Source organism: Lucilia sericata, unplaced genomic scaffold (genome assembly GCF_015586225.1).
Source record: "Lucilia sericata isolate MDLA Ls3-8-SP2 unplaced genomic scaffold, ASM1558622v1 Contig002173F_arrow, whole genome shotgun sequence".
NCBI lineage: Eukaryota > Metazoa > Arthropoda > Insecta > Diptera > Calliphoridae > Lucilia > Lucilia sericata.
Window position 1 is genome coordinate 15,108 of NW_023996012.1, and position 27,879 is coordinate 42,986.

Genomic DNA, 27,879 nt, shown 5'->3' on the forward strand with positions numbered 1-27,879 from the left:
TCATCCGTGACATCATTCTTGCCTGTTAAAAAAAATTCAAAAAAAAATTAAATAATGTCCCTAATAAAATATTGGACTATTAGTTTTCTTCAATCCTGCTACATATCAACCTATTTGAATATTGTTTACCACATCTTCAAAGAATTTTTATACAAAGTTCATTACATTTATTTATAAATCAAGTTTTTAAAATACTAACAATTTAGTTTTACTCCCAAAAATACAGAATAATCAGAAAAATCATAATTGAATAATTATACTTTACAATAAAACTGAATAATTAATAATAGAAGTTACAAATATCTAACAATAATTATACATAAAAAAATTAGGAATAGCTTTTAAATATACAATGATCTTAAATATGGTGTTTACGCCAAGATTATTTTACATGTATTAAAATATTTTATTCATATCTTAACCGATATTTAATAATTATTTACATATTTTGTATTTGTTAAGATATGAGCATATATTTATATTTTGTTTTTCCGTTTTTTCTTCTTTTTTTTCATAATAATGTGAACATAAAATTGGTAGAAACTATTGTCAAAAATAAATTATTTAAACCAAATTACGGTCAAATAAATAAATATTGTTGTCTAGCCGTCACAATGAACAGAACCCTGCGTGTTTAATTTTATGTTTCTGACCAATATTATTGAAAAGCTAAAAAGCACCCTTTGAAAAACTACAAAGTACCCAAAAAGTCCTCTTATATTAAAGAAAACATAAAAGGTATTCGTTGAAGAACGAAAAAGTACTAAAAGATCACATTTAGATACTCACACACTGTGGACCCTTCATGTTCAATTTCATGTTTCTAGGTTCAATATTATAGAAAATTCAAAAAGTACCTTTTGAAGAACACTTTATCGTTCCATGTTGTATATTCTCATTAAACGTTTAATTAATACCAGTAAAAGATCGAAAAAGTAACCAAAAGTCTCATATTATAGTGTATAATGCCACTTTTTCCCGCTGCGAACTGCTGGCTGCCATGTTACCGCCAACTGCTATTGAAAATAAATTAACTTTTGTCATCTCGTATTCATTTAATCCGGATTATCTACATGGCGTTGCTCTTGCGGAATGGGCTAATGGACTGTTAAAGTTTTTTGCTTTAAATGTGACATATGTAGATCTTCTTGATATTCTGTAAGTAATAATCATATGTATTTTCAAAAACCTTTTATTTGGGAAAATATACTAGAAATCAGGATGCACTAAGTTATTACATCATGCTAGAGATGTTTAGTTTTATTTTAAATGATTGTGTTAAATGTAAACATTAGAGGATAAATACTTGTTGACTTCCAAAATATTCCTTGTTATTTACCAACCTTTGGGGGTATAGTGATGGCTTTTTGTTATTGTTTTGAAAACGACTGCTAAAGTTGAAAAAACCAACTGGACAAATTATTCTGCCATGAAATAATCCATAATAGAAAAAAGTTGACGCCCATCGGTAGTGGCTAGTCGATATTCGTATTCTATCAAGCAAAGAGCCAAAATATGTTGATTGCTACTTTGTTGCTATGTTTGGTTCCGGTACTAACCATTGTGGGCTTTATGTCGACTATAGATCCCTCAGAGTTGTCACACTATATGAATCATGTAAATGAACCCTTCAATGATTTATTGCGTCATAATATAAAAGAAGAAAAACAACGTTTATTTGAAGGTATTCCTTCCGATCACTTGATATTCTTGCGTCTGTATCAAGAATGGAAAAATAACTTTAGAAATGAGGAATTGGTTTTTGATTTTAATATAATTTCATTTTGAATTCAATCATCAATTGGTTGGATCCTTAAGATCATCACAATTAATATATAGAAAAATTGATCTCAGTATGCATTATATAAATCTCAAATCGAATTGTTCTGTCATTAAAGCCGCCCTTGTTGGTGGGATGTATCCTAATATATGCGTATTGGATTCTAAGGTTAATCGTATTAAATCGCCCTGCAGAAGAGAAATGGTTTTACATCCAAATTCTGTTTTGCGACATAGGTTATGTGTTCGTTGAATTCTGGTTCACCGTGGATAGTGTACGGAAAAGAAAAAAATGGTTCCAGTTGTAATGGTGTCGAATGTAATACTGTTGTGACGCCCACTACTACAGTTGATTTGTTTGCAGGTGAGTTTAGTAGACTAATAATAATATCCGAGGAAAATTTTAATTAGTTAAACAACTATGTACGTAAAATTCATAATTATTCTGACTCACCTTTAATCTGTTAAAATATTTTTGTACAGGATGTAGGTATGAAACCAGCAGCTAACTATCCATTCTCCTTCTCTCAATCTATATATAAAAGGCTTGCGTGACTGATTGACTGACTGATTCATCATCGCCCAGCCCAAACCGTTAAAGCTAGAATCATGAAATTTTGGTTATAGGTTCCTTTGGCATTGTATAGATCCACTAAGAAGGGATTACGTTTAGGGGAAGAAATGGGTAAAAAAGGATAAAATTAGTATCCTTTATATCTCCTAAAAAAGCAAAGATATAAATAAAATTCCAAATGTATCCTTTATTATACAAAAAAATAATTGATAGGTGTCTGGTACTTTTTTTAAAAATCTAGACTTTATAGAGCTAAAAGGGTAAAAACTGTCCCCATAGAACCTTCTCTTAACCTATTTATGTTCGAAACAAACGACCATGCAAATAAAACTTTAAATTTATCCTATTATAATTAAAGTTTATTAGAAATCCTTTCGGTACTTTTTAGAAATTCGGGTAATGAAGGGATGAAAACGGTGTCTAAAATTGGCTTGCTGCCCGCTACTTCGTTAGCGATAAATTTTTTGCATTAATTAAATTTTGAAAACAACACATTAAACGATTTTTTAATTAATATGGAATATACATATGTAAATAATTTTCACATATGTAATTACTGAAGTTTTGTATTCTCAAAATATCATACAATTTATTAAACTTATTTTTATCACTTCATATCACCTTTTTACTCTAATTTAAATAAATTAATTTTCATCAACATCCGAGATTTTGGATTAACAGGACAACTTTGTGGCTTTGCCTCCGTAAAAAATACATACCTAAAACTAAAACGGGTCTAACTAAAAAAAAATCAAAATCGACATTTTCATTTTCTGATGTATTACATCAAGCCAAATGTTCAAAAGGGCCCTATCTTCAAAAGCAGTTTTATATAAAGGCTAAAAGAAGTAACTAATCATTTGTAAATACAAATTGTAAATTGTCAAAACAACTGAGAAATTTACCGTTAAAAAATGTCTTTTGAAGAAAAACAAATCGCGCTGATTGAAACTAAACTTTCCATTTTAAATAGTATTTTGCTTCTCCTGTAGAATTTAAAAAATGTTAAATAGGGATTTTTGCGTTTTATGTGACGATATAGGTATAAAAACAAATTATATTGTTTCTATCATACAACTACTTTAGAAATCTCCAAAATTAACGGATGAGGAACGAAAAGGTAAAAATTATTCCCTTTGTGCAGATTTCCATTCAACTGGAACCCTGCGTGTTTAATTTTATGCCTCTAAGTCCAATTATATAGAAAAATCAGAAAGTAGAGCGAAAAAGTACCAAAAGTCCCTTCCTATAGATTTCCATTCACTCCATATTTTATGTTTCTACGAAAACGAAACAAAAAAGAACCAAAAAACACTTATTTTTTAATTTATATTTCAATATTATAGAAAACTCAAAAAGTACCAGCTGAAGAACATTCATACAGATTTCCATGAACAGAACCCTGCGTGTTAAATTTTATGTTTCTAACCAATATTATTGAAAAGCTAAAAAACACCCTTTGAAAAACTACAAAGTACCCAAAAAGTCCTCTTATATTAAAGAAAACATAAAAGGTATTCGTTGAAGAACAAAAAAGTACTAAAAGATCGCATTTAGATACTCACACACTGTGGACCCTTCATGTTCAATTTCATGTTTCTAGGTTCAATATTATAGAAAATTCAAAAAGTACCTTTTGAAGAACACTTTATCGTTCCATGTTGTATATTCTCATTAAACGTTTAATTAATACCAGTAAAATATCGAAAAAGTAACCAAAAGTCTCATATTATAGTGTGTAATGCCTTTAGGAAGGCCTCTTTACTGCCAATTTTTCCCGCTGCGAACTGCTGGCTGCCATGTTACCGCCAACTGCTATTGAAAATACATAAATTAACTTTTGTCATCTCGTATTCATTTAATCCGGATTATCTACATGGCGTTGCTCTTGCGGAATGGGCTAATGGACTGTTAAAGTTGCATTTTTTGCTTTAAATGTGACATACGTAGATCTTCTTGATATTCTGTAAGTAATAATCATATGTATTTTCAAAAACCTTTTATTTGGGAAAATATACTAGAGATCAGGATGCACTAAGTTATTACATCATGGTAGAGATGTTTAGTTTTATTTTAAATGATTGTGTTAAATGTAAACATTAGAGGATAAATACTTGTTGACTTCCAAAATATTCCTTGTTATTTACCTACCTTTGGGGGTATAGTGATGGCTTTTTGTTATGTTTTTGAAAACGACTGCTAAAGTTGAAAAAACAAACTGGACAAATTATTTTGCCATCAAATAATCCATAATAGAAAAAAGTTGACGCCCATCGGTAGTGGCTAGTCGAAATTCGTATTCTATCAAGCAAAGAGTCAAAATATGGTGATTGCTACTTTGTTGCAATGTTTGGTTCCGGTACTAACCATTGTGGGCTTTATGTCGACTATAGATCCCTTAGAGTTGTCACACTATATGAATCATTTAAATGAACCCTTCAAAGATTTATTGCGTCATAATATAAAAGAAGAAAAACAACGTTTATTTGAAGGTATTCCTTCCGATCACTTGATATTCTTGCGTCTGTATCAAGAATGGAAAAATAACTTTAGAAATGAGGAATTGGTTTTTGATTTTAATATAATTTCATTTTGAATGGCCTGTTGGAACAGGACTGCAATATCCGTACTCAATTGGTTGGATCCTTAAGATCATCACAATTAATATATAGCAAAGTTGATCTTAGTATGCATTATATAAATCTCAAATCGAATTGTTCTGTCATTAAAGCCGCCCTTGTTGGTGGGATGTATCCTAATATATGCGTATTGGATTCTAAGGTTAATCGTATTAAATCGCCCTGCAGAAGAGAAATGGTTTTACATCCAAATTCTGTTTTGCGACATAGGTTATGTGTTCGTTGAATTCTGGTTCACCGTGGATAGTGTACGGAAAAGAAAAAAATGGTTGTGACGCCCACTACTACAGTTGATTTGTTTGCAGGTGAGTTTAGTAGACTAATAATAATATCCGAGGAAAATTTTAATTAGTTAAACAACTATGTACGTAAAATTCATAATTATTCTGACTCACCTTTAATCTGTTAAAATATTTTTGTACAGGATGTAGGTATGAAACTAGCAGCTAACTATCCATTGGCTTGCGTGACTGATTGACTGACAGATTCATCATCGCCCAGCCCAAACCGTTAAAGCTAGAATCATGAAATTTTGGTTATAGGTTCCTTTGGCATTGTATAGATCCACTAAGAAGGGATTACGTTTACGGGAAGAAATGGGTAAAAAAGGATAAAATTAGTATCCTTTATATCTCCTAAAGAAGCAAAGATATAAATAAAATTCCAAATGTATCCTCTATTATACAAAAAAATAATTGATAGGTGTCTGGTACTTTTTTTAAAAATCTAGACTTTATAGAGCTAAAAGGGTAAAAACTGTCCCCATAGAACCTTCTCTTAACCTATTTATGTTCGAAACAAATGACCATGCAAATAAAACTTTAAGTTTATCCTATTATAATTAAAATCTATTAGAAATCCTTTCGGTACTTTTTAGAAATTCTGGTAATGAAGGGATGAAAACGGTGTCTAAAATTGGCTTGCTGCCCGCTACTTCGTTAGCGATAAATTTTTGGCATTAATTAAATTTTGAAAACAACACATTAAACGATTTTTTAATTAATATGGAATATACATATGTAAATAATTTTCACATATGTAATTACTGAAGTTTTGTATTCTCAAAATATCATACAATTTATTAAACTTATTTTTATCACTTCATATCACCTTTTTACTCTAATTTAAATAAATTCATTTTCATCACCATCCGAGATTTTGGATTAACAGGGTCAGAGCCACGTGCAACTTTGTGGCTTTGCCTCCGTAAAAAATACATACCTAAAACCAAAACGGGCCTAACTAAAAAAATTAAAAATGGACATTTTCATTTTCTGATGTATTACATCAAGCCAAATGTTCAAAAGGGCCCTATCTTCAAAAGCAGTTTTATATAAAGGCTAAAAGACGTAACTAATCATTTGTAAATACAAATTGTAAATTGTCAGAAATTTACCATTAAAAATGTCTTTTGAAGAAAAACAAATCGCGCTGATTGAAACTAAACTTTCCATTTTAAATAGTTTTTTGCTTCTCCTGTAGAATTTAAAAAATGTTAAATAGAAAATTTTGAGTTTTATGTGACGATATATGTATAAAAACAAATTATATTGTTTCTATCATACAACTACTTTAGAAATCTCCAAAATTACCGGATGAGGAACGAAAAGGTAAAAATTATTCCCTTTGTGCAGATTTCCATTCAACTGGAACCCTGCGTGTTTAAGTTTATGCCTCTAAGTCCAATTATATGGAAAAATCAGAAAGTAGAGCGAAAAAGTACCAAAAGTCCCTTCCCATAGATTTAGAAAACGAAACAAAAAAGAACCAAAAAACACTTATTTTTTAATTTATATTTCAATATTATAGAAAACTCAAAAAGTACCAGCTGAAGAACATTCATACAGATTTCCATGAACAGAACCCTACGTGTTTAATTTTATGTTTCTGACCCATATTATTGAAAAGCTAAAAAAACACCTTTTGAAAAACTACAAAGTACCCAAAAAGTCCTCTTATATTATAGAAAACATAAAAGGTATTCGCTGAAGAACGAAAAAGTACTAAAAGATCGCATTTAGATACTCACACACTGTGGACCCTTCATGTTCAATTTCATGTTTCTAGGTTCAATATTATAGAAAATTCAAAAAGTACCTTTTGAAGAACACTTTATCGTTCCATGTTGTATATTCTCATTAAGATCGAAAAAGTAACCAAAAGTCTCATATTATAAATTCTCATTCACTCAGGGCTGGATGTTTAATTTTATGTTTCTAGGTCTAATATTAAAACTTTTTAAATATAAAGTGCTTAAATTTTTAGATCATAGATATAAATGAAAAATGTCTAAAATCTGCTTTTAATTTCTCAAAAAAATATGTTTCAAAAAGTATTAAACTATTTTTAGAATTTGGACTTATATAGGCCTTGTTATAAAATGCCATTATCTTATTTCGAGTGACTAAATTAATTAATTTTACAAAATTTATCACAACTGGCTCAATAAGTATGGATAAAAATAAGTTTTCCGATTTTTCCATTTTTTTGGTACATATTTAAGAAAAGGAAATGTTTAAGTAAAAGAAATTGTATTCCAAAAATTGTAGTGAGAGCCCGTAATTACACTGAATCAAATAAGTCTCCCTACAGAATGTATTTAAAAACATAATTTGTAATATTTTCTAAAATATTTGTCCGATTTACAAAAAAATCGTTTTTTATCATCGGTAATAATGTCCTAATAAATTTTCTAATTGTAAAAATTTTAAATAATACTCTATGTTTTTGTAAATTATTTCTATAATCAAACTCAAAAAAGTCTCCATACAGAAGAAAAACATTAAAAGGATACAGCTCTAAAATATAACGGTGCATTAAAATAAGGTGTATTCAAATTTATAATGTTGTCAGGACTGCTTTAAAGTCTTTTCATTAAATTTTTTCTTTATTTACATTTAAAATAAGTGTAGGAATAATGTCGGTACTAAAAAGCCTATTGAAATCAAAGAATTAACAATTAAAATGAGTAATGAAGGAACATTTTTTGCAAAATGTTCTCAAACTGTATCTATGCCACTGTCTTCTGTTTAATATATTGTAGAAAAGTACAAAATAGCCGGCAAATTTATAAACGTCTAAATATAGATGCCGCGGAAAATTTATTGATTTTCAGTTGGAGCGAAAATTTGAACGGATATGAGACATGATTCAGAAATTAGTGTCATGGAAATAGCCAAAAGTTGTACAAGAAGTGAAAATGTACATGCAAATGCACGAACTAGACAAAATTTTCATCATCTGAATCAATATAAGGCATGTGTTCCACCTAAGAAATTGTTTATTTCAGTAAATAATGTAAAGTAACGCTTGGAGTATCCCAAAATTACACAAACAAAACGGAATACAACTGGAAAACTATATGTTTTGACAGATAAAAGTAATTACAACATTTTCGGATCAGAAAGTTGATGATTTGTATGGCGTGAACAAAATACCGCTTGTGAATTAAAAAAATCATAAAGCAAGTGTGAAACCCCTTGGTGGTAGAGTGATAGTGGGGGGTATAATGTCTGCAGAATGTTTCGGAAATGTCATATTCGTGGAAGGAAAATATAATAAATTAAATATTTTAAAACAGCATTTGGATGCCAATGCAATAAAATTTGTAATTGGAGTTGATTTTCAGTACGTTTATGATAACAACCCAAACCGCTCATCGAAGATTTGAAGTGAATGATTACGCCACAACGTAAAAGAAGTTCTTCCTACACTTCTCAAGTGCAGATCATAATCCCATAGAACACATATGAGGAATTTTGGAGAAAAAAATTTGTTAATATACAATTTATAACAAATCAATGTTCAAAAAATGCAATTTATGCGGAATGGCGGAATTGTTACACCGAAATCGATAGTAAATCGGTCACAATCAGCGAAAAATAGTTTTTGATATGTTATCCCAAGTCGACTTTCTTTGAACTCCCTATTAAAACGATGCTTACCAAATTTAAGACACGTTTAAGTTTTAAGCATTATGTTGTACGGAGACTTTTTGAGTTTGATTATAGGGGTGTTGCATTTAAGAAGTAATTTACAAAAACATAGAGTATTATTTAAAATTTTTGCAATTAGAAAATTTATTAGGACATTATCACTTATGATAAAATAAAAATTTTTTGTAAATCGGACAAATATTTTAGAAAATATTACAAATTATGGTTTTAACTACATACTGTACGGAGACTTATTTGAGTCAGTGTATATAAATATACATATATGTATGTTGATAAATAGGAAACAATGTTTAATTAAAATTGTACTGAAAATGGGTACGATTTTACCCCTTAAATGTTCAAATTTCTAAAGAGTACTAAATTTGTATTTGTTATTTTTTGATAAGTTACGAATGTGATATAAATTGTATTATTATACATATCATAATTCTAATGAGAAAATATTTTTTTAAAAAAGTATCAATTTTAGACACCGTTTTCATCCCCACATTACCCGAATTTCTAAAAAGTACCGCAAGGATTTCTAATAGACTTTAATTAGAATAGGATAAATTTAAAGTTTTATTTGTATGGTCATTTCTTTCGAAGATAAATAGGTTAAGAGAAGGTTTATGGGGACAGTTTTTACCCTTTTAGATCTATAAAGTCTAGATTTGTAAAAAAGTACCAGACACCTATCAATTATTTTTTTGTATAATAGAGGATACATTTGGAATTTTATTTATATCTTTGCTTCTTTAGGAGATATAAAGGATACTAATTTTATCCTTTTTTACCCATTTCTTCCCCTAAACGTAATCCCTTCTTATAACCAAAATTTCATGATTCTAGCTTTAACGGTTTGGGCTGGGCGATGATGAATCAGTCAGTTACGCAAGCCTTTTATATATAGATTGAGAGAAGGAGAATGGATAGTTAGCTGCTGGTTTTATACCTACATACAAAAATATTTTAACAGATTAAAGGTGAGTCAGAATAATTATGAATTTTACGTACATAGTTGTTTAACTAATTAAAATTTTCCTCGGATATTATTATTAGTCTACTAAACTTACCTGCAAACAAATCAACTGTAGTAATGGGCGTCACAACAGTATTACATTCGACACCATTACAACTGGAACCATTTTTTTCTTTTCCGTACACTATCCACGGTGAACCAGAATTCGACGAACACATAAATCCTATGTCGCAAAACAGAATTTGGATGTAAAACCATTTCTCTTCTGCAGGGCGATTTAATACGATTAACCTTAGAATCCAATACGCATATATTAGGTTACATCCCACCAACAAGGGCGGCTTTAATGACAGAACAATTCGATTTGAGATTTATATAATGCATACTTAGATCAACTTTGCTATATATTAATTGTGATGATCTTAAGGATCCAACCAATTGAGTACGGATATTGCAGTCCTGTTCCAACAGGCCATTCAAAATGAAATTATATTAAAATCAAAAACCAATTCCTCAGTTCTAAAGTTATTTTTCCATTCTTGATACAGACGCAAGAATATCAAGTGATCGGAAGGAATACCTTCAAATAAACGTTGTTTTTCTTCTTTTATATTATGACGCAATAAATCTTTGAAGGGTTCATTTAAATGATTCATATAGTGTGACAACTCGAAGGGATCTATAGACGACATAAAGCCCACAATGGTTAGTACCGGAACCTTTGCTTGATAGAATACGAATTTCGACTAGCCACTACCGATGGGCGTCAATTTTTTTCTATTATAGATTATTTCATGGCAAAATAATTTGTCCAGTTTGTTTTTTCAACTTTAGCGGTCGTTTTCAAAACAATAACAAAAAGCCATCGCTATACCCCCAAAGATAGGTAAATAACAAGGAATATTTTGGAAGTCAACAAGTATTTATCCTCTAATGTTTACATTTAACACAATCATTTAAAATAAAACTAAACATCTCTAGCATGATGTAATAACTTAGTGCATCCTGATCTCTAGTATATTTTCCCAAATAAAAGGTTTTTGAAAATACATATGATTATTACTTACAGAATATCAAGAAGATCTACATATGTCACATTTAAAGCAAAAAATGCAACTTTAACAGTCCTTTAGCCCATTCCGCAAGAGCAAGGCCATGTAGATAATCCGGATTAAATGAATACGAGATGACAAAAGTTAATTTATTTTCAATAGCAGTTGGCGGTAACATGGCAGCCAGCAGTTCGCAGCGGGAAAAGTGGCAGTAAAGAGGCCTTCCTAAAGGCATTATACACTAGTTCCATGAAACGTATACTAGTTCCGAAACAACTTCTTATAATCAGTTTAAAAAAAATGTCAAAAAGTTAAAAATTCATAAACTTATTTTTATCGAAATCGAAATTATAAGGAACTAGCTTGCTGCCCGCTACTTCGTTAGCGATAAATTTTTGGCATTAATTAAATTTTGAAAACAACACTTTAAACGATTTTTTAATTAATATGGGATATACATACCTATGTAAATAATTTTCACATATGTAGGTTTTTAGCAAATTTTAATTCTCAAAATATCATACAATTGATTAAACTTATTGTTATCACTTCATATCACCTTTTTAATGTAATTTAAATAAATTAATTTTCATCAACATCCGAGATTTTGGATTAACAGGACAGAGCTACGTGCAACTTTGTGGCATTGCCTCCGTAAAAAATACATACCTAAAACTAAAACGGCCCTAACTAAAAAAAATTCAAAATCTACAGTTTTATTTTCTGATGTATTGCATCAAACCAAATGTTCAAAACAAATTTAGACTCCGCTGGTCAAAATTAGCGATTTTATTGACGAAAAACAAAGGGCCCTATCTTCAAAAGCAGTTTTATATAAAGGCTAAAAACGTAACTAATCATTTGTAAATACAAATTGTAAATTGTCAAAATAACTGAGAGATTTACCGTTGAAACTAAACTTTCCATTTTAAATAGTTTTTTGCTTCTTCTGTAGAATTTAAAAAATGTTAAATAGGGATTTTTGCGTTTTATGTGACGATATATGTATAAAAACTAATTATATTGTTTCTATCATATAACTAACTAAATTATTATTTTTGTATAGTGAATGATTTCTATATTTGACTGTATTATTGAACAAAATATGTATATTGAAATTGAAATTTTTTGTGTAAAAATATTTGCTAGTTTTTTATTACTGAGACCACTTTTTTTGAGTACGGAGCCAAATAAATATACCTTGCCTCGGGAACCGTTTTTGGAAAATTTTATTAAAAACTTTTGTAATTAAATTGTGGACGTATTTTGACACCTACAAAATTTCGTTCTCATTGATAATATAGACTAAAAAAGGTAAATTTTTTAATAAATTTTTGGTCTAAACAAATTGTTTTTTTTAAAGCTCTATTTAACAGCATAACAATAAATAATATTTAAATTAAAGATCCAAAATGTTTTTAACAAAAAAATACTTTAATCACTACATTACATATAATTATTTTTATAGAAAATTCAAAATGTACCATTGAGTTCCTTATGGATTTTTACTTATAGATCTTTCGTTTTTTGTTTCTAGATTTAATGTAAAAGAAAATTTAAAGAGTACCATTGAGAAAAAAGTACTTTCATATAGGTTTTAATTCACGTAGGACTGTTTATTATATTGTAGAAATCTCAAAAAGAGATATTATAGAAAATTCAGAAAGTACCAGTTAAAGAATAAAAAGTACCAAAGTACCTTCATACACATTTCCTTTCATTCAGAACCCTGCATGCTAAATTTGATGTTTCTAAGACCAATATTATCGATAATCCAAAAAGGACTTTTAATGTTTATTTAATATTTTTGGGAATAATTACTTTAGAAATCTCCAAAATTACCGGCTGAAGAACGAAAAAGTAAAAAATATTCCCTTTGTGCAGATTTCCATTCAACTGGAACCCTGTGTGTTTAATTTTATGCCTCTAAGTCCAATTATATAGAAAAATCAGAAAGTAGAGCGAAAAAGTACCAAAAGTCCCTTCTTATAGATTTCCATTCACTCCATATTTTATGTTTCTACGAAAACGAAACAAAAAAGAACCAAAAAACACTTATTTTTTAATTTATATTTCAATATTATAGAAAACTCAAAAAGTACCAGCTGAAGAACATTCATACAGATTTCCATGAACAGAACCCTGCGTGTTTAATTTTATGTTTCTGACCAATATTATTGAAAAGCTAAAAAGAACACCTTTTGAAAAACTACAAAGTACCCAAAAAGTCCTCTTATATTATAGAAAACATAAAAGGTATTCGTTGAAGAACGAAAAAATACTAAAAGATCGTATTTAGATACTCACACACTGTGGACCCTTCATGTTCAATTTCATGTTTCTACGTTCAATACTTTATCGTTCCATGTTGTATATTCTCATTAAACGTTTAATTAATACCAGTAAAAGATCGAAAAAGTAACCAAAAGTCTCATATTATAAATTCTTAAAACTAATTTTAAAAAAGTGTTCAGTGTTTAACAATATTAATGAAATGAACAAACTTAAAAACGTAATGCAATGAAGTTTTGTTTAAAAAAATTCTTACTTAAATTATCTACTCTCTAACCATTTGGCAGTATTTGGTTTAAAATGTTTAAAAAAAAGATAACTATTTAACATGACGTTTAAGAGCATACATTCATTGTGTTGTATAGAAAATCTATTATATCATTGGAAGAGTTGTATATTTTGTCCTTATGCTTTGGTGTTGATTGTTTTGAAGGTTTCGAAGTTTTAGTTATAGCTGCATAGGTTGAGGGATCTAGTGGTATTTAAATCATCCGAATTTTCCGATGTAATAAAACGATCTAAAAAGTTGATTCTTTTAGCTTGATTACTACTATTGCTGTTGGTGCTGCTACTGGTGTTGGTGGTGACACTAGAAACATCATCCGCTAAATCGCTTTGAGTTATATTTAATGAATTATCAGGATCAGGACTGTTATATTTATTATTACTTAAAATCGGCCAATTTTCCGCCTTATCAAAGATATTTTCTTCATTATCTGAAATTGGTTTCCAACGTGGTATATCTTCGGCAGTTTCAAAAGAATCAGTGCATGGTTTCTCACTGCTATTAGAACTATTCAAGGATAACAAAGCCGTGTCCTCTAGTAATGTATGATACTGCTGTAAACGTTGATCTTTAAGTTGAAGCGAATTTGATGTTTTGTTAGCCGAAATAATGGAAAAAGACTCACTATTATCTCGGGCAGTACTAAATGAATTTAAAGATGAAGTAGTGCTAACAAAAGATGTATTACAGCTATTTTCCGCTACAGAAGCTAAAGAATCATTGTGATCATTTTTAAATTCGCTGGAAATACTATTATTGCAGCTATCAAAACCCGATGAGGTATCCGACACCTTTTCCTTTAATTTAAAAACATTATCATCAAAAAACAAAGCCACTTTTCTACGACCATTCTGCACTAGTTTGATTTTATTTTCCACTGGAAATGTTGCCATAGTTACTTTTTGATTTAGAGGTTGTTCAACACTTACACCCATGCCACAGTAACGCATCATACCAAATGTTTCCTGTTCAATTTTCTTATTATTTTCCCAATCATCAATAGTGGGTTGTTCACCCACCGGTTTGGTGCTAGCCATACGTTGTACTTGTTGTATTGCATGCAACTTTCCATTTATTTTCGTGGTGGGTTTTTTGTGTTCTTTACTTTCCACCTTTTTGTTGGCAGCATATTCTGTATGGTTTTTGGGTCTTGGATAACTACTGTGTTGAGGTTCGGAGAGGACCCCGTATATGAAGTCATGATGTGGTTGTAAATTTACCACCTCTTCTTCGAAGTCGGTTGTAGGTATCCAAGGCATTTAAGTTCTTTAAAAATTTGTTTATTTTGAGAGCCTGTAATAGAATGCTGTTAGTTTTTCTTTTATTTAGAAAAGCAACAAAATGAAACAGTTTTTTAAGGATATCATCCAATTTGTTTTGTTTTTTGAATTATAACTGAAAATTTTTAAACTGAATCGTGGAAAATTTATTTTTTTAACCGTTTTTAATAAAATAACGAATGATTGCTTAGAACCGGTTCCAATGATGAAACTTGTATCTATAGGATAAAGGGGTTTTTATTAAATAGTGTGTGACTATTGTGAAAGAATAGTGTTGCCGCCACTGGCAAAAATTGCTAAAAATATTATTTTTTGATTGTGTAAACTACGTATTTGCTATGTAATCTTTTACAATTGTAAATGTAATTTTCTATATTTTCGGAGTAAATGGTTCCCGCGCCAGTTATAACTCGATTTTATTTCAATATATTTAATTTGTACTTAGTTGGCTAGCGTGGTGATAAGTCTTCAGTGCGAAAGATTATTTTAAAATTATTAATTGTATTAACTCTAGTGGTTTCCATACCAAAAAGTGAGTTGTTAATTTGAAGTTAAAATTATGTTTATAAATTTCCTCATGAATTAATATGTATTTTTATAGGAATTTTAATATAAGAAACATTGGATTAATAAATTTGTGTTAAGATTTAAACCAGTGTCTCTTTATTCAAAATCCAGTGGAAATCATTAGCGAGGCTGATTCCTCACCCCAACAAATAGTTTACGGAATTCTCGCCATAATTTACGATAGAAGCGATTGATTTTTTAGTACTGAAAAGACATTTTGGGTAAAAAATAATTTTTTTCCTTTTCCTTCTTTGGTGAAGAAGAAAATCAGAGAAAACCCCTTTACTCGAAACAGATTATCGATAAATCGAGTTAAAGTCGCTTTTTGATGAAAAGTCGTTTTTAAAGAAATTTAATTTTTAGCAAAGATAAGAATTTTTAGAGAATAATTAGAATTTTGTAGGAAAAGAATAATAAGAAATTGGACTATGACATTGTTTTACAACAATAACATTTTCTCTTTGACGAGTTCTGTGTGAATTCAACACTCTGGTGAAAGTTTGACTCTCTCACAAAACTTTTTCGCGAAAATATGAAAATAATTTCACTTCTTACATATTTTCTCACACACACAACGCATTTTTTTTTTTTTTTTTTTGCAGATTTTTACACCTTTGAATAGGCTGAATAGTTTTATTTTTTGTAAACGAGAAATATATTTTTTTAATTTTTTGACAATTAATTTTTGAGGAATGTATACATTATTTATAAATAAAACTAAAAAAACAAGTTGTAAATTTGAGTATTGAAAATGAGAAATAAATTTAAAATAAACATAATATTTTGCAAAAAAGCTAATAAAAAAATTTTAAAATGTATTTATTAAATTTTAAATGTTTTATATTTTTTCTAAAATTTTTAAGTACGTTTTTATGCAACTATGTAGGTTTGGAAACAGTGGTGAAAGTGGCTGAAGCTCTAATACTTATACAAAAATTCTACCAATACATTCTTAGAGTTAAGTACCGAATGACAACTCCTTTAGGTACCAACTGACAAGCCCCAATTTCTTTATATTCTTTGGGAAAAAATTTGAATTTTTAGTGAAAATTGATTTTTAGTGAAAAATTAAAATTTTTAGTAAAAATATGGATTTTTTAGTGGAAATTTAAATTTTTGATGAAAATTTAAGAGGTTATTTAGTATTATTTTCATATAAATTGTTTTTGTATTTTGAAAATTTTTTTATGAAAATATTTTAAACGCTAGGTGAAATGTTATATTTAATTTTTGTAAAAAATTTAAATTTATAGTGAAAATTTTAATTTTTAGTGAAAATTTTAATTATTGTGAAAAATTTAAATTTTAAGTCAAGATTTTCAGTAAAAAAATGAAATTTTGGCCAGTTTTTAGCGTAAAATTACTTTTTTTAATATCTTTTAGTGGAAAACTGATTTTGGGATGAAATTTGTTAAGCCATGTCCGTCCGTTGTTGTTGTTGTTATAACAGCTAAAACTATACAACAATTCAATGAGGGGGTTGTCTGAACAGTTGAATATTAGGTGAGTATCGTGGCGACCCAGTCCACATGCTGGGCATTCATTAGGTACGGCACGGTCTATGCGGGACCAGTAGGCATTAAGCCTGTTGCCACATCCCGATCTAAGTAGTGCCAGAACTACTCTGGTCTGCTATAGACGGTAGAGGTCCTCCATGTACGACATTCATACGGTATCCTGCGACCACGGTATTGATGGCGTCTCTATGAATGTCGTTCAAAGCTGACGTATACGAGAATCGATCCTGCACATAACTACTTATGTTTTCCTCGTATACACGAAGGACCTTTCTGACATGCTCCGGAGGAGCAGCCAGTTGTGTGATGTTAAAGTTGGTATAATTCCTCAGATGATATCCTAGTAGGAATTGTTTAGTCAACAGGATGTTATGTTTCTTGACTTGGAAAACCTTCGTTTTCTCATGTAGGCGAAGTTCTGAGGTAATTTGCGAACAATCCAGTCAGTTACAGTCCTTAGGACAGCATTGACCAGAATCGATCAGCATAATTAACCACTGACCGGCTTCCAACTGTGTGATGTTATAGTTGGATGACTCCTCTGGTGACATCCTAGGAGAAATTGTTTAGTCAACAGGACATTGTGTTTCTTGACTCGGAAAACCTTCGTTTTCTCATGTACGCGATGTTCTAAGGTAATTTGCGAACAGTCCGTTACAGTCCTTAGGACAGCATTGACCACAATGGAGCAGCATAATTAACCACTGACCGGCCGATCGTTATAGATGTAGCCAAAAAGGTTTCTTTAAAGTGTTGCCGACTAGCAACAACTATGTCCGATTGTCTGTTGAAAACACGATAAGGTCCCAATGGGAGAAGCTTAAAGGGCTGACATTTTCCACAAATAATCTCTATTGATAAGGTTTGTTTCGAATTGAAAATGGACAATATCGGGCAGGAACTTTATCCACTGAAGTGTATCGAACACAAGATAGCTTTTCTGCATATACAAATTTTTTGTCTCAAGTCTTTATAGCAAATACATGCATGAACATAACCTCAAATTGTGATTACAAAACATGATCTTGCTTTCATTATACATATTTGAGGTTATGAGAAGTTTTATTAATATGTACATATATCAATTTGAAGACCTAATACTAGAGCAGCCACATGTTTACGTTTTCTTGTAGCAATTCTGAGTTTGCGGGAGAGTTAGATAAAGGGAATAACAAGGGAAACATAAACTTGCTCGTATTCCGAAATTCCATTTTTTCTCATTCGTACAAAAGGAAATCAATGGCAAGCGACCAAAAAATGGTGAAACAGAATTGAACTCATAGTTTTTATATGGAATTTAGGTCGAAGAATTGACCTTGCTATTAAAAAAGAATCAAGTTCTGCACTTGACACCAAGCAATATATTTGATAAGTTCTTGGAGTCATTGCCTAGTTGAAATCTACATTATGGAAACATAACTGTTTTCATCTATTGTTTAATAAGGCATCATACCATGAGATATCCTTTCCGCATCATTACCAAACGAAATGATTTTATTTTCGATCCTCAAAAGAACTTTTTTTCAGCAAGAGGAAATTATTCTAAGACTAACTTTATATTCCATGTTTTAAGGTAGGTATTTATTTATTGACGTTCAAACATGGGTAAAGACCCCAAAACTTCTAGACATGTGTCTATATAAAACTTAATTTCTTTACAAATAAAAGCGAACGATCGATCCCGTATTAAAATAAACAAACTCTTCATTATAAAGAGAAAAAAATTTTTTTAACTACGACTTATTTAAAATAAAAATAAAAAAAAACTTAAAAAAATAGTTTCGTTTTGTTGTCTTCGCAAATTATATAAAATTTTAGTTTTTTTACAAAATAACTGTAAAACTTACGGTACTTGTTTGATTCTGTCTTGAAATTGTATTTGTGTTTTCTTGTTGCCACTTTTCGTACAATATTTTATTTGACAATCTAAAAAATTTAACACTGTTTTAATTTTTTTAAATAAAAAATTGCTTAGGTTTGCACTTACATTTGTTTTCACAAAAAGTTGACCTGCTTTAAAATGTTTAATAACAAAATTAAGATTAGTTTAATTTGTATTTGTAATAAACTTTATGAATTTAACATTTTACAGCTTGATTACAATTGGAACCACAACCGCTTTCGACAATGAGTTTTCATACATTTTGTATGGTGTTGAGGTAGCAGGCTGTATCCATAATTGGTGTCCATGTGGCCGAATATTTGATAGTGTTTGTATAGTGGTTTCTCAATTGTGTGTCCTTGTTTTCTTGTTTGGTTTTCTTTGTGATGGTTGTGTGTCTTGTAGTGGAGTGGGTTTAAATTTTTTTGTGTTTGGTTTTATTTGGCACTATGTTGATTTTTCTTTTAAAATGTTGTTTTCCTTTTTGTTTATTTTGATTGTTATAAATGTTTACTATTGTTAAAAAAGGTAAATGTCAAAATGTTTACAGGGTGATTCGGATAATAGATTTATTACTACGACAATAGGGTTACCAAGTGATAGAAAAGAGAAGGAAGAGAAATATGAACAGTATAAAAAAGCAACAAAAATTTTCTCTTAAATAAAAGACAATTTTCACGGCCAAGGCTAAAAGTACATTGAACAAAACTGTGCTGATGTCCACTATGTTATGACTATACGTTATATTTTTTTTGTTAAATTATTTGTTGGTATGTTTTTTTCAGTTACTTTTCTTATGTGAAATAAAAAAAAATGTCAGTAGTTGGACATCAGAAGTATGTAATAATGCACAGTCTACAATCTGAAGCTTTTAAATAAACATCTTAAAAGAGCGTTAAAAAGTTATAATCGGAGTTTAATAAATAAGAAATAATACTTACATAGTGAACAGTGACTTTAGTAAAGAAAGTTTGAAAACTCTTTGAAATTGTTTAGATTGAATATAAAAGAAAACCTGTGAGTATTAAAGTGAAAATGCTTTCAAAGGAAAAATGTATTCAATTAGAACATTTTGCTATTGTTTTCAATGAAATAGATATTGTGCCAGAGGAGTAGGAAGCCTCACGTTGAAGTGAAAAATTCACAGACTGCGGCGATTCTTGTAAAACTATCCTTTAGGACATATAAATATTTGGAAAAATATATTCAACAAAATTTAAAATAAACAGAAGGTAATACGGTTCACATTAAACTTTGTCATAATATATGGTTGACCCCGTAATTGAACAACAAAAGAAAAAGTAGGCTAAGTTATTACATTTTTTTTAGGATAAGTTAGTTCATTAGTTCTTAAGAAATTTATGAATTTGTAAAGGGATCAGACTAAAGAAATTTAGTATTTTACCGGAAAAGAAGGCAAGAATTAGAAAATATAGAACCTCAAACTACATCCTTCAGGGAGCTCCTTTAGGGACTGAAGAAAAGAAAAAACGATTTAATTGCGAGTAGTGATTTGGAACTCTTTTGTTTTTTTTTTAGTTGATCCTTAGATAGGAATATGTGTTAATTGTATTAGTTAAGTATATTTGTTTTTTTTTTGTTTATATAAATTTAGAATAAGTATAGTTTGCGTAATAGCTTAGTTTTTATATATACGGAAGAGAAAAATTTTAATGAAAACCCACAATATTATTATAGTTGTTTCTGGATAGCCAAATATTTATTGTGTTGGAATTTTCACTATCTTGAAAGATAAGTGAGATAAGAAAAAGAATCTAAAATTTTAAAAAGTCATTGAGAATATCAAATAGAAAAGATTTAAAGTTTGACAAATTGGTTGAGAAACCGTTCGATTAAATCTTAAGGATAAAAACAATTTTGTTTATATGAAAATATAATAAAAGTAGCAATAAACAAGATTTGTGAATAGAATAAAATAACGTTTATAAGAAATTTAAAAAAATTATTGAAACCTTTTTGCTATACGATAAGAAAACAACAGATTAACAATCAGAAATAAATTTTAGTTTTAATTTAATTATTGTGTAGTTTAAGTGTTTTAGAAAATAAATATGACTTGAAATTAAAATGTTGAAGAATATGTGTGACTAATTGTGTCTAAAAGTTCCAGGTACAGTGGGCCGAAAAGGAGAAGAGAGTGATGATATGGTGAGTTGATGGATTGATAATGTGTAGGGGTCATTAAGATACCAAATGACTATGGTAGGGTGGGCAACGCACATAGATTCAACACCTGATCCACGATACGATGTTCTGTGTTGGTGTAGTTTTTTTTTTTTATATATATATTTTTTTGTTGGTACAGTCTCTTGGTGGTGTGGATGCGGGTTGGGTTCCCACGCCGATTGTAGAGCTGGTCGAGGCGGCATCGAAACACCCCAAAATAACGAAAGAGTCTCGTAACAATAAATGGCGCCCAATGTAGAAAAGAGACAACCTAGAATGCATTTTCACATCCGCGAATATGTACTCTAGTGTGGAAAAGTAGGCCGCGTACAACAGCTAAACGTGTGGAATAGAATTAGGAATAGGATTCGAGTACTAAATTGAAATCGTCCTAACAGAAAAAATAGGTTAGTTTGCGCATTTTCAAATTAGTATGGATTCTTATCAGTTAAAATTAGTAGAAAAGTAAAAATATATATATTCAGAATCGTCCTCAAGAGAATAGTTGAGCTTGCGAGTACTGGAAATAATATTAATAATACAATAATATATGTCCTAGGTTGTAAAGTAACAAACCTAGTTTGCGGATATTCATTTGAGTAAACCGGAAACATAAATCATAAACTGTCCTAAAATATAATTTAGAAAAGTTTAGTTTGCAGATTTGTGAATTATGTAGAAGGAAAACGATCAGGTATATATCAGAATATCGCGTCGTAAAAGGAAAGCGTTAGAATATCAACAACCATCATTACTCTCTTGTTCAGACGGAATACCACTGTTCCTGTAACTTTTTAAGTGAATTGTTTTTAATTAAAGATTATTGTATCCTATATGTTATAAACATTTTGTCTTGACAAATTTTATGTTATATTTTGTGTTTTTATGTGGTGAAATATTGTTTTAGAAAACCTTATTGTATGTTTGTAATTCAAGTAAATTCAAAATTTGTAACGTTTATTTATGTTTAAATCTGTAATAGTAAAAAAAATTTTGTATGTGTGTATTTTATGTAATAGTAGCGTATTTGTTTATTTTATGTTTAAGGCTGTTTTTTTTTAACAACATCAAAAATATAATTTGCCAATATAGATATATATTAAGATTTTAAAAAAAATGCCAGTAGGGAGAACTCCGATGAATGCCGATAGGGAAGCTAGGGAAACAGGGACATTTATAGACATGTCAGGGAGTATTATAACACCGGATACTCACCATACTAGTAATCCACTGTCAGAAACACCGACGGTACTCCCAAGTGAACCAACCGGAGCAATTCCGAAAACTTTTGCTCCTCCTAAAACCTTTAATTTTCCACCTCCAAAGGTCCCACACGATCAAAAGGGTTTTTCATCGGGCAATAGCCCTAGGGCTTATGCTGGTCTTATACGCGAGCTTATAGCTGAAAATGTAAAAGGATATAGATCAGAATTGGAAGAAAGTTAGACAAGAAAATTCAGGAAAGTTTAGAGGAAGGTTTTGCAAAAATGATCAGCGAAATTCAAAAAATGAGTGTAACTAGCAAAATAAGTTATGGTATAGAATCGTTAGATAGTGAGGAGGTTGAAAAACCAACTCAAATAGGCACCTACAAAGAGGAAGCCGGAAAACCAACCATTTCCACAAAGAAGGTTAGATTTTAGGGAATCGAATTCTAATACTCCACTTGAAAACGGATCACCTCAGAGTTTTTACCCAACTAGTAGACCAATTAAAAACCCCATCAGCGTGGACAAATGGGATATTAGTTTCGATGGAAATATAGAAAAATTATATATTGATGATTTCATATTTCGCATCGAATATATGTTAAAGTATCATAGTTATTCATGGCAAGATTTGAAGGGAGAATTTCACAAACTTTTAAAGGGAGATGCAAAGGATTGGTATTGGTTACTAGTCCAGCAAAGACCCATCGAATCTTGGGATGAGCTGAAAAGATCACTTAGGGTTCAATATGGTTCAATAAGGTCGTAATATGAACTATTAAGAGATTTTGAGGAACGAAGACAACAACAGGGGGAAGTCTATCGATGACTATTTCTTAGCTATGCGAAGATTAAGGGCCAGGATTAAGAAATCCTTTACCAGAATATGAGATAATAAGGATAATAAAACGAAACTTACGGCAAAATATTTCGCAAATAGTTTACTCTGTGCAAGTGTTTTCTGTGGAACATTGCGAGATACTTGTAAGGAAGTAGAAAGGAATTATTTCCGTAAACAATCTTTCAATATCCCACAAACCCGATATGTACCACCTAGAAGACAAGTGGAGGAAGTCGAAGTAGAGATTGATAGGGAAAAGGAAATGGAAGTAGTTGAGGAAATAAAGTATAAAGCGGACAATACTTACAAGAAATCAAATACGGTGACTACAGAGAGAATTCTTTGCTGGAACTGCAGATTGCCAGGTCACTTATTTACTGATTGCCCGAGTATTCAGAGAAATTTGTTCTGTTATAGATGTGGACTCATAGGTGTTGTTACTCCGGTTTGTCCCAATTGTTCGGGAAACAAGAGAAGGGGTGTGATAAAAACGGCGGAATCACGCTCCACGCAAACAACTGCCTAACAACAAGAGATGTAGGCATTCAATATGTTTATGATGAATCTATAAAAGACAAAACCAATGATAGCAAATTAGTTTTAGCAAAAAAATATGATAGAAAGATTGAAATAGAACAGGATAAGTGCAACGATAGGAGAGTATTAGGGTCTTATGAAGAGCGTTTAAAAAGATATATGATAACTAGAAATAGGATATTTAATGAGGATAATAATACGAAACTGGAAAAGATTATGAGAACTAGAAACAGATTTCGGAGAAAAAAGTTGATAGCTCAAGAGATAGGTAAATTTGTCCGAAAATGTGATGAAATTGATAACACCAGGATAGATCCCAGAGATTTTATAGAGGTAAGACTGGATAATATAAAAGTAAAAGGTCTTCTGGACAGTGGAGCATCAATAAGTCTACTAGGAAAAGATTGCGAAAAGATAGTAGACATTTTAAACAGTGAAATAAAACCAGTTTTTTCTGATATTCAAACGGCAGGGGGAAAGCATTATCAAATTTTAGGAAAGATTGATGTGATGGTGCATTATAAAGGACAAAAGCATAATATTGAATTTTATTTATGTCCGAATCTGATTCAGGAAGCATATTTAGGAATCGATTTTTGGAATGAAATTCGATATTGCTCCAGGATTATTCGATATATCTGAAATAAAACCCGAAAACTTGGCGGATAATTATCCTCTTGAGTTAGAAAATATAGAACAACATGATTTAAATGAACAGCAAAAAAACGAATTAGGAAAAGTTATAGATAAATTTCGTACGTTTGAAAGGAATGGTTTGGGAAGAACTAATTTAGAAGTTCATACCATTGAATTGTTAGAAAACACAACACCAGTTAAGGATAGATATTATCCAGTGTCACCTGCAGTCCAGAATCTAATATATGCCGAGGTGGACAACATGTTAAAGTTAGGGATTATAGAGGAAACTAACAGTCCTTGGAGCAACAGATGCACGCTAGTACGAAAGCCTGAAAAAAATCGACTATGTCTAGATGCGAGAAAATTAAATGATAGAACAATAAAGGACGCGTATCCAATACAAAATATAGAGGGAATTCTCAGTCGACTGGACGAAACATATTATATTAGCAGCGTCGATTTGAAATATGCCTTCTGGCAAATCGAGCTGGAAAAGAAATCTAGATCGTATACGGCTTTTACTATTCCAGGCAGACCTCTTTACCAATACGTTGTTATGCCGTTTGGATTATGCAACGCGGCGCAGAGACTGTGTAGGTTGATGGATAAGGTAATTCCGCAGGAGTTAAAACAAAATGTATTTACTTATCTAGACGATCTATTGATCATATCCGCCGATTTCAATCATCACTTAAAACTGTTAGGAAAAGTTGCAGATTGTTTAAACAAGGCAAACTTAACTATAGGCTTAAAAAAATCAAAATTTTGTTTTAAAGAGCTTAACTACTTAGGGTTTATTGTTGGAGGTGGTGTCATGAAAACAGATCCCAAAAAGATAGAGGCAATTCGTAATATACCTTTGCCTAAGTCTGTTAGAGAAGTTCGCAGTTTTTTGGGTACAGCGGGCTGGTACCGCCGTTTTATACGCAATTTCTCCTCATTAACTGCACCACTGTCAGACCTGATAAAGAAAGGAGAAAAATTTAAAATGACGGAAAAGGCCATGGAAAGTTTTAATGAACTGAAAAAAGCATTGACGACGGCACCGGTTTTGGCACACCCAAACTTTCGAGAACGATTTTTTGTTCAATGCGATGCTTCAGATTATGCTGTTGGAGCTGTATTGTTCCAAAAAGATGAATTAGGAAATGAAAAACCTATTTCATTCTTTTCTCAAAAGCTAATTGAAGCACAAAAAACTATAGTGTAACAGAAAAGGAATGTTTGGCTGCTGTCTTAGCAATTAAAAGATTCAGACCATACATAGAACTTATGCCGTTCACAGTTATAACAGATCATGCGAGTTTGAAGTGGCTGATGTCTCTCAAAGATTTGAATGGAAGGTTAGCTAGATGGGCTTTGCAGTTACAAAGTTACGATTTTCAAATAGAACACTGCAAAGGCGCAGAAAACATTGTAGCAGACACATTATCTAGATTAATAGAAGCAATAGAAATAGATAAAGAGAAAATACTAGGTTTTGAAACTTTGGAATTCAAGTCAGAAGAATATAAAGATTTAGTAGAAGTAGTTAGGATGAATAATAGCAAATTGCCGGATATTAAAGTCGTAAACGGTTTAGTTTTTAAGAGGAATATAAGTGATTCGGAAATACAGGAAGAATTCAGATGGAAATTATGGATTCCAAGTTCGTTAACGCACGTGTTGATTAGGGAAGCTCATGAACCAGAAGATAAAGCACATGGGGGTATTAACAAAACGTTACAACGAGTACGAACTAAATACTATTGGCCTAATATGGTATCTCAAATCAGAAACTTTGTAAGAAATTGTACGATATGCAAGGAAACTAAACCAACAAATATGATATTAAAACCGGAAATAGGAAAACGGGTAATAACAGAAAGACCTTTTCAGAAAACTTTATATTGATTTTCTGGGCAAATACCCAAGATCGAAAACTGGGAATGCATACATTTTTATAGTAGTAGATCATATGACCAAATTCGTCTTTCTAAAAGCCATGAAAGAAGCTACGACTGCGAATGTAGTGAAGTTTTTAAAAGAACAAGTTTTTTATGTGTTTGGTGTCCCGGAAATTATCCATTCAGACAATGAAAACAGTTCACTTCAAAAGAGTTTGAGAAAATGATCGAAACTTTCCAGATCACACACATGAAAACAGCTGTTCACTCTCCGCAGTCAAATGCATCGGAGAGAGTGAACCAAAGTGTTCTTTCTGCCATCAGAGCATATCTTCAAAATGATCATAGAGAATGGGATATGAATTTATCAAACATTGAATTATCCTTGCGAACTTCTTGGCATTCTGCGACAGGATGTAGTCCTTTTTTCGCGTTATTTGGACAAAATATGTTTACCTGCGGCTCGGACTACAAGTTAGCCAGACAATTAAAAGCTCTGGATGATAATGAAATCATGATCGAAAATTCGGATAGAATAAAACTGATAAGGGATAGAATTAAGGAAAATTTGAGTAACGCGTATGAAAAGAGTGCTTTGAGATATAATCGCGGAGCAAGAATAGTAAAATTTGTCCCAGGACAAGAAGTATATAAAGTAATTATCCTTAGCGATTTCAAGAACAATAATTACGCTAAATTTTGTAAAAAATTTCAAAATGTAGAATTTTAAGGGTCATAGGGAACAATATGTACGAGTTGGAAAGCTTATCTGGCAGACCGTTGGGAATTTACCACGCCAAAGATATTAAACAATAAAACCGATAATGTGCAATATAGTTTTAAGGATCGAATGTGCAATATTTTCAATGATAAATAATACAATTTTAACTTACAAGTGCAATATTTTTACGTGCAATCCTAGGTTAAGATTCGTGTTGTTGTCCTTGATGTGTTGATTATTCCCTCCTTAATTATACAAATAGTATTGCTCGTCCACTGTTTAGTATCTTAAGTGAAGCCCATGATACCTGCAAACATTAGGAAACTTAAGCAAAGTACCCTTTATAATGTAAAAATGAAATGGAACCCTTCCCTAAGAATAACTTTTGTCCTTGTTCTTTTGTGTGGTTGCCCTTAGCCGGGCATGTAGTGTCGTGGGTGTAGCCTACGTTGGGCGCTGTAGTTGGAATCTTTCGACGAAAGGTTTTAAATTTTTACCTCACACTGTCGTCTCTGCGACCTGTCTAGATAAGCCAGAGTTTTGTTGAGGTAGCAGGCTGTATCCATAATTCAGTGTCCATGTGGCCGAATATTTCGTTGTTTCGCCGGCGTTTGATGTTGATAGTGTTTGTATAGTGGTTTCTCAATTGTGTGTCCTTGTTTTCTTGTTTGGTTTTCTTTGTGATGGTTGTGTGTCTTGTAGTGGAGTGGTTTGAAATTTTTTTTGTTTGGTTTTATTTGGCACTATGTTGATTTTTCTTTTAAAATGTTGTTTTCCTTTTTGTTTATTTGATTGTCATGATTGTTATAAATGTTTACTATTGTTAAAAAAGGTAAATGTCAAAATGTTTACAGGGTGATTCGGATAATACATTTATTACTACGACAAGAGATAGAACAGAGAAGGAAGAGAAATATGAACAGTATAAAAAAGCAACAAAAATTTTCTCTTAAATAAAAGACAATTTTCAAGGCCAAGGCTAAAAGTACATTGAACCAAACGGTGCTGATGTCCACTATGTTATGACTATACGTTATATTTTTTTTGTTAAGTTATTTGTTGGTATGTTTTTTTC

General features: G+C 30.8%; 1 protein-coding gene and 2 long non-coding RNA genes across 3 annotated transcripts; all 3 read right to left on the reverse strand.

Moving 5' to 3' along the window:
* Nucleotides 1–1,858: 1,858 nt before the first annotated feature.
* Nucleotides 1,859–4,053, reverse strand: LOC119613540. Its single transcript, XR_005232238.1, has 3 exons — nucleotides 3,987–4,053; nucleotides 2,234–2,499; nucleotides 1,859–2,157 (listed from the first exon to the last, which is right to left on the reverse strand). It is a non-coding gene; the product is annotated as an uncharacterized LOC119613540 (long non-coding RNA).
* Nucleotides 4,054–13,697: 9,644 nt separating this feature from the next.
* On the reverse strand, nucleotides 13,698–19,266 carry LOC119613541 (putative uncharacterized protein DDB_G0281733). Its single transcript, XM_037969561.1, has 3 exons — nucleotides 18,891–19,266; nucleotides 18,751–18,829; nucleotides 13,698–14,832 (listed from the first exon to the last, which is right to left on the reverse strand). The coding sequence occupies exon 3, from the start codon at nucleotides 14,796–14,798 to the stop codon at nucleotides 13,698–13,700; it is 1,101 nt and encodes a 366-aa protein (XP_037825489.1). The 5' UTR covers nucleotides 14,799–14,832; nucleotides 18,751–18,829; nucleotides 18,891–19,266.
* A 2,733-nt stretch (nucleotides 19,267–21,999) lies between these two features.
* On the reverse strand, nucleotides 22,000–27,088 carry LOC119613542. Its single transcript, XR_005232239.1, has 4 exons — nucleotides 26,977–27,088; nucleotides 23,329–23,586; nucleotides 22,188–22,374; nucleotides 22,000–22,128 (listed from the first exon to the last, which is right to left on the reverse strand). It is a non-coding gene; the product is annotated as an uncharacterized LOC119613542 (long non-coding RNA).
* Nucleotides 27,089–27,879: the final 791 nt, after the last annotated feature.

Excerpts from the sequence above, each read along its gene's own strand:
- LOC119613541 (XM_037969561.1), bottom strand. The coding sequence starts at position 14,798 with ATGCCTTGGATACCTACAACCGACTTCGAAGAAGAGGTGGTAAATTTA.